This window comes from Limulus polyphemus, unplaced genomic scaffold (assembly GCF_000517525.1).
Source record: "Limulus polyphemus unplaced genomic scaffold, Limulus_polyphemus-2.1.2 Scaffold147, whole genome shotgun sequence".
Lineage (NCBI taxonomy): Eukaryota > Metazoa > Arthropoda > Merostomata > Xiphosura > Limulidae > Limulus > Limulus polyphemus.
In genome coordinates this window covers 908263-918731 of record NW_013665757.1, presented here as the reverse complement: position 1 = coordinate 918731, position 10469 = coordinate 908263, and the positions used below count along the sequence as shown (strand labels likewise).

Sequence of the window (10469 nt, the reverse complement as noted above, 5' to 3'; positions counted from 1 at the left end):
CGTTTTAAATAAGCCTCTTCTTTTTATTGAAAGTCTTCAATTTCCGTCCCTAGCCGCCACCTCCGTATCTTGGCAAAAATACATTTCACCGTCCAACTTAATCAATATCTTCAACGAGTCAACTTGGAAATTAACGAAATTCCCTGTGGGGGTTCGATGGATCTGATGGCAAAGAATTTGTTGTGGGGAGGGGGCAAGAGTGCCCCGAGAAAACCCCATTTTCACTGACCAGGTTTCGAGATAAAAATCTCGTTGTTCCCATACTTACACAGTATAAACTAGTGTTTAATGATAGTTTTATTTTTATTGCTTTGCTATCTTAGAGACAGGACTAACGTGTTACTATTACTTAAGTTATAATAACGGGAAAAACGACACTATGTTGTAATTACTTCTCAAGTGCTATTGCACCCTAAATCTTCAAACCCAAATACCTACCACGACGATGATGATAATGATGAGGAATACAACAGAAGAACAACCTCGCTATGACCTAAGGTTCCTGGTTGTTATCGATGGTCTGCCAGCTTCAAACTTCTTAGGAAATATTTGTGGCTTTATTAAAACCCATTAGGCCGCCACCAAACTGCAAGCAGGCAAAACACAAAGACCCAATCGTGGTGGTGTTTTTGTTCAAAAACAAACAGCTGGGGATTTCACCTACCTATGCTCTCCGTGGAATTCACAATTACAATTAAACTGTTATCCCCCAGTAAGTAGCATTAGCCTAAACAGTATCTCCTTACGAAAAGTGGATCTTTCTGTTACTATTCAGGAAATTAAACAAGCCCTAGAAGACGATCTCTCAACCAACACTTACGCTGTCCACAGGATCACGTTTCATAAAACCGGAAGGATTACTTTTTTCTTGAAGTAGTTGTAAACTCTCATCAGTTAGCTGATAGAGTACTCCAATGTGGCTGTTTTTCGAATACTTTCACTTCAGAGCCGAGAAACCATTCACGAAAAAGAACACTGAGCTTTCACAAACCATACCATAGATCTTCATGTCTCCACCAAGACTGCAGCTCAAAGCTAAAATACAGATCAACCAAGTCCTCACTACGGATCAAGAAACTAAAACCCTAGCTGAAGAAGAAAAAATGTGCTTTAAATATTCAGAACAAAAAGACTTTATATCAGAACATCAAACCCAGACAAAAAAAAGAAACCCAAAGCCAATGAACCCAAGCTGACTTAACCAGATAGTCTGACTCCTCAGATATCTAATGTGACAATGACAAAGACAATACCAACGCCATAGACCATCTATGCCACTGGCTTAAGATGACATCCACAGTAGTACATCAAAAGCCAAGAGAATTTCTGGTAAAAAAAAGAATTATATGAAAAATACCATTCATTTAAAAATTGACAAATAAAAAAACACCTTATATATCACTCCCTTTACTCTTTTCAGCTTTAGTTCGCCACTGAGATATTTCGATAACTATATATGTTTTTCTCGTATCCTAGGTTGGAGTATAATTTTTCGTAACCAGCCAACGAAAGTGGATTTTTTATTTTTATTTTTTTGGCTGGCTCACGTTTTCTTTCCACAGAATCTATTAATTCCTGCCACAAACGTTTTTAATATCGGATCCACTAATACCCAAAATTAGTTTCTTTCTTTTTTTTTTCTCGCAAAGTACTCAATGTATACTATCACACCAAAATCGGGACAAAGAGAAATTCTTTAATTTCCAAACAAACTAGGCCTTCCACCCAAATACCTGTTTTGATGACGACAACATTGCAACATTGGTTTCTGCCTGAATAAGGCCTCAATAAAGAAATCAAAATGTTGTCCAACTCTGTAAATAAGTAGAAGTAGTCTGCTAAAGCCAAAACTTTACCGTTTTTCATACTCTCAAAAACATTCTAGTCATTGAACTGTGTACTTATCGTGTGACAATACAACTCCCTCTATCAAATGCATAAAATTAAAATATCAAAAACACAGCCTATAACATTGCCACTTCAAGGATCCCGAAGTCCCTTAAACAGTCCTATTATGCACACAGGCACACAAATAATAATGGTACATTAAACTTAAATGTCCATAATTAACAATAAAGTAACTTTTGACAATTAATATTAACATTCAAAGACATTAAGAATTTTATGTAAATGAATGAAACAAAGTACAGTTAAAATTGTGATTAGCAAAACAACTTATTACTTATTTACTGCCTTTAAACTGTTCACTCACCAAATGTTTAGATAATTTCCTTATCTGTGGGTTATAGCACAAATACGGGATGATTTCTTGCCCTTTATCAACACTTGCTTTCTTGTCAACTGTGCTTTCTTTAAAACATACTTCTTATTTCTATTGCAGCATCCTCAAAATATAGTTCCCTTTATTTATTATCAACGACTGATTTATTACAGTCTCCGATGTAATGTCCACGTTTTCCATGCTCACAGGAGTTTCTTTCTCCTGTTATTCTACAGAAGCAGTTTCTAGCAATATGCCATTTTAAGTAACAGTTGAAAGTTAGATTGTTTCTTCCATCCTAAGTAAGCAGCTTTCTATGAAAGGATATTATGTGCAGTTTCTGAGAATATGCCCTTTTAGTTGCAATGGAAATATATTTCTTCATTTAATTTATTTCTTCCATTCTGAGTCAACAGTTGTTTAACCATTTGAACATTTCTGGACCTTCACCACAAATAGCTAATGTTTCTGCAATATTTGAGTTGAAAAGTTCATAACTTCTGGATAGTGAATTTAGTTCTTTTTCTGTAACTTTAACTGACTCACATCCAATCACTAACTAAACAATTTTCCTTAAAGAGGTTTATTTAATTCATATACTTAAATTTAACCTAATTTACATATCCTTATCCACTATAACATCTATTGAGTGGTCACATTCCTACGAATCCATCATTTCATGTGGTTCATCTGGATAAGATAACTGGACAATCCTTTTCACATCTTACACAAGTTCAGCTAAGATCTCCTCCCTACTGTGGTCCTAAAACTTGATTTAGGGAACTTTCTTATGACGTAGCACTAAAAATCTGTTTTTATAAGGTTGTCATCGATAGTTATTACAGTGCTCAGATGGACGGTTGCTTAATGCTATTAAAGCTGATCTTTTTAAATGAGCAGCAAGATGAATAACTCGTTCTTCACTATTTCATACATTCACTTTGGAAAGTCGTTCAAACTCTGCCTGATATACCTCCTTTGGTGTCTCTCTAGCATGATTGGGTAATGTTTTTGAAGTGGTCTGCTAAATTCTGTAACTTGATTTATTAATAAGGTAGTTGGAATGTCCCAGGAATGTCCTGTAATTGTATTTGGCACAGTAATGGTTGTAACTTGTGCAGACCTAATGTATTCTTCTATTCCATATTTCGTATTTAACAAATGAGGTTAGAATTGTCAAGCAGATGTGGACAGAGGTGTGGCTCGTTCTATCTAGCTAATTTCTAGATGTTTTATTCTGGTGTTGCATTCATTTAATACTTTATTTCTGTTCTTTTGTACTTCTTTGTTTTTATTGTTCTAAACTCTTTTTTTCACCAGAGGTGAAACTAATTTTACTTAAGAGTGATTGTTAGGTCTGTAGAATAATAGGTGAGTCAGTTAGGATATTTTTTACAGAATAATATTGAATCTCTGAATAACTGAGTCAAGAGAATGAAATAAAGAAACTGGGCACAAAGTAAAATATGAAATGAACAATCTTTATTTAAACACTAAGCACAAACACAGTGTGTGTGGTTGTTTTGGAGGCTGATCTCTCGCTTTTAGAGGGTCTTTCTACACAGTACTTACTCTTCCATATCATGTACTGACTGTTTAAACTCAACGTCCTGTACCTGGTAAGAAACTTCATATTTACTCAGAATGACTAGCAATATCACGTGAATGGTATTTTTTTATTCAAACACAGGTGAGACCATATCCTTGAAATACCATCTATTTTATCACTGAAGGACGTTGTTGTCGACATTCTTGCACAACGTGTAGTATTAAAACAATAAGTCCATAGGTAGAATAGGTATTATCGCATAAAGAATAACAAAAGAACAAAGGCAGCTACAACGATATGAACTTAACGGCTTTCTCGGCCAGCTGTTATGTAAGACCTAAACATGTATAGAATAAAGGATAAATTCAGAATAAATACTACTATAATACTAGAAGGTAGAAATGTATGGTATATTTAAATGTATCACAAAGTCAAAGTGACATTCCGAAAGACTGATAAATTAATTAAGCAGAAATTATCGTTGTATATAGCCCAACCAAAAATATTATTTCTCAACGAAAAGTGGCGTCTCTTTGATAATTGATTATGAATATAATAAAACGGAAAGCGCTTGGTTTTAAGTGTAAGATGCAATCATAAGTTGAATTATTAGTTAATTTAACAATGTTACCATAACTACAGCTAGTATATACACTATTTATTATAAGTACTGAAACAGTTAGGAATCGGCTAAATAATTCGGAATGAACTAAAGTTATATTGGTATTGTTTCATTCGGATTTACATTTTATCATTATATTCGTCTCAAGTATATATATTTTAATATCAAAACATAATGAAGAAAACGAGCCTAAACAATTGACCCATTGATTTGTTACGACAGCGGAAGTCACGTGACGCTGGAAGCATGCACGCTTGAGTTTCTAGAAGGATCATGACTGTTCTTGGCAACTCTAGTCTTTTCTAGGCGCCCTCTATTTTAGTATATAAGTCCGGCAAATAAAGCGGAAATATAATGTCAGATAGACAGATATAGAATAAAATAATTGAGTCAAGTGAGCGGTAGTGATCGTAAGTAAAGTGCGTGAATCGTTGTGAATTATAGCGTGTATTAAGCTAAAGCGACTGTGGAAATTCTGTGTATTGCAAAGTTGTATTGAGAAAGAATAAACTAGTTTTATTTAAGAAAGTACTTGTATCGCTGAAGTTCCTCGGGAAGAATTTTTACGGGAAATTATCAAACAAGCAGAGACGTAACAGATGCATGAATTAGCTGCAAAAAATAAATAATCAATTATATAACTAAAACTTATAAATGTAACTGCAAAGATTACTTAGTTGTTGATCTCTACTTTTTATAGGATTTTCGGTAGGAAAATAGACTTATATTTCGAAAATTTATTTTACGTTCTTTTTTTTTTTTGTAATTCTTAAACAATTTTGAAACATAATATAATTTTCTTGGGGATGATTATGAAAATATAATTTTGGATTGATCCCTTCAAATTGTAACAGAATTGTACTCGTGGATAAGCTAGTCGTTTATTCAGGTTGTAAACATTTGTAAAACTGAATTAAAAACTAATTTTGTTTTGTGTTGTTTTTATCAAATGGAAGCTTTGTATATTTTGTTTTTATTTATTAATCTGGTAAGTAATGTCAGTATTTTAAAACTGTGAAATATTTTCAAGAGCGTGTTAAAAGATATTATAAATTTCATATAAACCTGAGGTTTACGATTTGGTAATGGTATTAATTTAAATTTAAAATGTTGCCTAAGACTATTAATTGCCATTTCGTAACTTTTATTATATTGAATAAATGAATCTCAGTCCAGAGGTAAAGGTGCTTGTTAAATTGTAGTCTAACAGTAAAACCGTGACGTATCTATGTAAAGATATAGCCAAACGCTCGAAATTTTCAGTTCGACAGTATTTTGTTCTGGATTATGTTAGTGTATGAAATTGTGTGGCATGGCTTCTCATGGCGTCGGAAAATTACCCCCCAAAAAGTTCAGTTAACTATAAAATAAAATGATGCGTTTGAAAATGAAAATTGGAATGGAAGACAGTCTGAGACTTGTGGTAAACGGAGCATAGAAGTTATAGTTTGTAACTGAGTGAGTGTGATATCCCTAATAGAGAATGTGAAATAATTCTCTGTTGAAGGATATAGTGAATATTAAAATATTTAATATTATCATAATTACTAATGCTTCTTAACAGTTATACCAGGAAAATTATTACAATATACTTAAAATTACGTTGTTTTACACAAGAGATATATTGAATAGAATACAGTATAAAAGTAAAATTTGTAATGTTAAAATTATAACTAAGGAATAATATTTAATGTTATTACTCACATAATCTGCTGACATTATGAGTGGATGAAGTACACATTCTTTTTACAGATCCAGCAAAATTAATCATGTTGTGTTAGCCAACATGCATAACCTTACTTACCATCCTAAAACATGCACAAGGTTTGGCTAGTGTGCTATAAAAGTCTAATTTCAGTAGATCATTGGTATAAACTGATTCCTGGTTCATACTCTGGTTTTCCTTAGGTTCATCTAGCTGAACTGAATTTATTGTTAAATTAAATCATCTTTGAGAATATCTAAGAAATCAAGGTAACAAAATGCTATTTTACCCATCAAAACAGCCAACTAAAGCATGAAACCCAAACCTAAATGCAGCCCTTCATACCCATATGCCTACTTACTAGGATGGGACACACTGATTGAATATTTATACAGTCACTCAAGCATCTAATATTTTTATTGTACGTTACGGTTTTAGTCTTGCCATTCCTTTATATGCTACATCCAAGATAGATGATGAGACTTTACACAAAAATACCTAGTGACAACTACCACAGACTGAAACAGACAGATTTGGGATTTAGTGCCTTTCTTTTGATTTTATAGGGGTCAGAGGTAAAAATGTTTGTAATTTATACAATAGGAAGATCTCAATCTATAGATTTTGTCTATATATGTAAATGTTATAAGGAGTCGTTATTAATAGTGTTTTGATTCACACAATGCATATATCATGTTGAATAATAGATGTTATTTGCCAAAAAAATTACCTGTGAATTTTTTTCATTACGGATAAGTATTTAAGCAGAAACTCGCTGTCCTATGTGTTATAAGTTCACAATTTAATATCTTCTAGTACTCCATTCTCACAAAGAAATCTCAAGTTTATACTTGTAGCTTATGTCCTCCCTGCCTTGATTACCATTCTCTCTTGAAGACTACTCTTTTCTGAGGATTTTACTGAATAAGGTGTATGGAGGGAGACATACTGTATTTGCTTGAGAATGCTTGACTTTTATTTTATACATGGAATTGAGTAAATATACTAGATATTGTACAGATGTTTTCATTTTATTTTACAGTTTTGTACCTTCAATAGTGTCAGTAGCAAAGTAGTCCAACTGACATCAGAAAACCTAGATAATTATCTTGGTAAGTTTAAGACAAATTATATATATATATATACACACACACAGTATATTTTATCTGATGGCTAAAAGGAAAACATGAATTTTTTTTGAAGTACAGATCAACTACATGTAACGATAATTTAGACTTCTGATTATCATCAGACAAATGTATCAGTTAATACAAAAACAATTCTTAGGTTTGTAAGTGTTACAAAATTACTTTATGTGAAATACTTAAACTTTCTTATGTTTTTAGTATTTTTATATACTATTGTATATGGTATATTTATATAAAACAGCTTGAAACCAAATGTTTTGGCCACTTGCAAATATTGACAGTTACTTTAGATGTTATTTGTAAAACTACCAGTCATACTAGGGAAAAAAGCATGCTCATAGCAGATATATCTAGTAAAGTAATGTGAATTTTAAGGAAGCATTGTACTTTCTTATTTTATATTTTAAATAAACTATTAACTTTTAGATCTTTGCGATAATTATATTTCCTAATATGAACTGAAAGAAATCCCACTGAAAGAGGCATGACAGTGATGTGCAACAAGCTCCCGAAAAAAGCCCTATATAAATCAATTATCATCGTATGATTTTTTTCCATAAAATTTTGGGCTTGCTGACAACTTTTTTATATGATTTTGAACATTGTTTACAACTACTCTAAATATTTATAATTATCTGCATCATCAACTGACAAAAACAGTGTCCATTGATGGTCACTGACTAAACACCAGAACCCATTGGCTTTTTGTCAGCTTGTCGCCACTAATTTTTAGTCCTATTATTAGCTTTAATAATCATAAATGTAGAAAAATGATACATACAAAAAAAATTGGATTAGAGAAAACATGTATTTAGAAATAAAGAACTGATCTTGTGGTCTCTGATAATTTTAGTGTTACAGTGTGTACATATATACATTATCTGTCCCATAGTTTTTTGTTTTTTTCTTGAACAATGAAAAGTATAAAAGCTAATTAATTATTTAGTTCTGTTGATGACTAAATCAAGGTTGTGTATTTATATTAATATACAGTATGTATTGTTTGGTTGAGTATTTATTCTTGTACCTATAATTTAAACTATATGGTAGTATTCACAACCATATCAGATTCCATATACATCTATCTATTTTCTCAAATAGTAACTGATCATATCAATGATTGATAAACAGTAGGGTTTTATCCAAGAAATTGAGTGCATGTATTAGGACATAGGAACTTCATACTGGAGAGAGAGAGAGAAAAAAAAAGGTGATGCATGCACTGTTGATCTGTTATTTAATATTCCAAGAAACTTTAAAAACTTTCTTTGTTTTGTTAATGGAATTTTATTATTTTTATCCTTATGTGATTTGTGGGAAACAACTATTTGTACTGGAATGTTATTTTGGGGACTGAAAATGAGGCCCAGTTAAACCCCCATGAAAAGGCCTTAATAAAATCCCAATCTGAGTATTACATTTAAAAAATATACAGGACTTGTATTTTTTATACCATGTAAACTTAAGATTAATTTAGAGGTTTGGTATCCATTGTGATAAACAGATAAGTTATTATGAACCAGGTAGTTCTAAAAAATATTCATAAAGTTCCAGAAGCTTTTAAAGAAATAAAAATTATTTTGTGATAAACACGTAAACTTAATTTCATAATCAACTCAATTACTATGAATTTTAACATTTTCATTAAATAATTTACAAATTTGTGTACACCTTCTGCATGTTCTATAGACTTTAAACTCGTACTGTTCTATGAATGTATGTTATTGTTTAGTAATCAGACTGTTGGGACAAACATATTCAGCATACTTGCTTTATGTTAATGTGTAGTCACACCCTGAACTTGTCTGCTCTGTGAAATAGTTTTATGTTACTTTTTAATTCTTCTTTTTGAACTTTTATATTATTGTCTAATAATCTTACCTACTAAAGTTGGACTGTTGGTTTGGACATTTTCCGTGTTCTTGTCGTATGTTACTTGTTTCTTTCTTAATGATAATGTTTTTCACAGATGATCTACTGGATTTTGTTAATATTTAGTTACCATCTTGAGAATTCCACTTAACCTAGCTCAGATCATCATTTAAAACTAATGCATATCAAGTCTTGTAATGCACACACAACACAAATAAAGCATACCCCATGAACGTACAGCTCACTGTGTCGTCATCTTGCTATCACGTTTGTAGTCAACATATGAATAGAAGAACAGATAGCATTTGATGTCACTCTGATAATGTATAAGGTGTTGAGCATAAAGCTTTGCTGTGTGTAAAGGCACAGAAGTTTGGATTCTTAAGGGGATGGGGTAGGGATCATTGTGAACAAGGTATTCAAATTATTGTGTTTTATTATTTGTATTAGTCTGACTGACATTACAAGCAATATTAGTACGTGTAACTTAAAGTTTATACATTCTTTTAATTTCTAAAGATAAAAATAAAGAAATGAAAATATGTTTTTTTTTCAAAGAGTTGCTATTTTGACTTAATAATTTATTACTTTTGGAGGTATATAAAGAAGTATGGGAAAGTTCAGTCACATTTTCTTTGGGTTAAATTCCTATTAGTCAAATCCCACTCATAAAATACTTAGAAGACTTATTTTTATTCTAAGAGAAAACAATCGGACAAAAGGAAATTTATTAAAATAAGTACACACAAAACATTAACTTATTCTGGAAGGGTCCTAAATGTAGACAGTAAACATGGGTTGTTTCTGTGATAATATTTTAGTCTTGTACAGTAACCATCAACACTCCTAATGTAGGCTCACATACAATTAAAAAAATACCTATTATTAAGTATTTTTCAAGCTTCCTGATTTAATTTTTTGCTGTAAAAAAATTAGCCTTTAAAATTTCTTTCTTTTGCATTTAGATTTTATTTTTGTGTACAGTATTTTGTAGAATGCTATTTTTTTAAACTATTTGAATATGTATTACAATTTAGGTACTGTAGATCAGTAAAAAAGAAAAAGTTATTGGTCAGTTGCATATTTCATGTTTATATTTTCTCCTTTTGCAGGAAGCTATGAATTAGTATTTATAAATTTTTATACTGATTGGTGCAAGTTTAGTCAGATTTTAGCACCAATTTTTGATGAAGCAGCAGACCGTGTAACGAACGAGATTCAAGTGAGTTGGACGACACTTTTTTATTTCAATACTTAACATCACTACTTAAGAGTTTTAGATAAGCTTTTTTTAAAACATTTATTTTCAATAAGCACATTAGCAGAACCATTTTCAGCAAAATTACAACAAT

At 31.5% G+C, this 10469-nt stretch overlaps 1 protein-coding gene across 4 annotated transcripts in view; it reads left to right on the top strand.

Annotated features, from left to right (window-relative positions):
• The first annotated feature begins 5240 nt into the window (after positions 1 to 5240).
• Positions 5241 to 10469, top strand: part of LOC106475511 (endoplasmic reticulum resident protein 44-like) — a 29942-nt gene continuing 24713 nt past the window's right edge. For 2 of the 4 annotated variants that reach the window (XM_022380740.1, XM_022380736.1), the window contains exons 1-3: positions 5753 to 5815; positions 7140 to 7209; positions 10230 to 10339. In XM_022380740.1, the coding sequence (XP_022236448.1) occupies positions 5765 to 5815; positions 7140 to 7209; positions 10230 to 10339 (231 nt within the window). In that variant the 5' untranslated portion in view covers positions 5753 to 5764. Of the gene's footprint in view, positions 5381 to 5752; positions 5816 to 7139; positions 7210 to 10229; positions 10340 to 10469 lie in introns of those variants that run through there. The other 2 variants (XM_013936193.2, XM_022380738.1) reach the window with 2 other exon arrangements.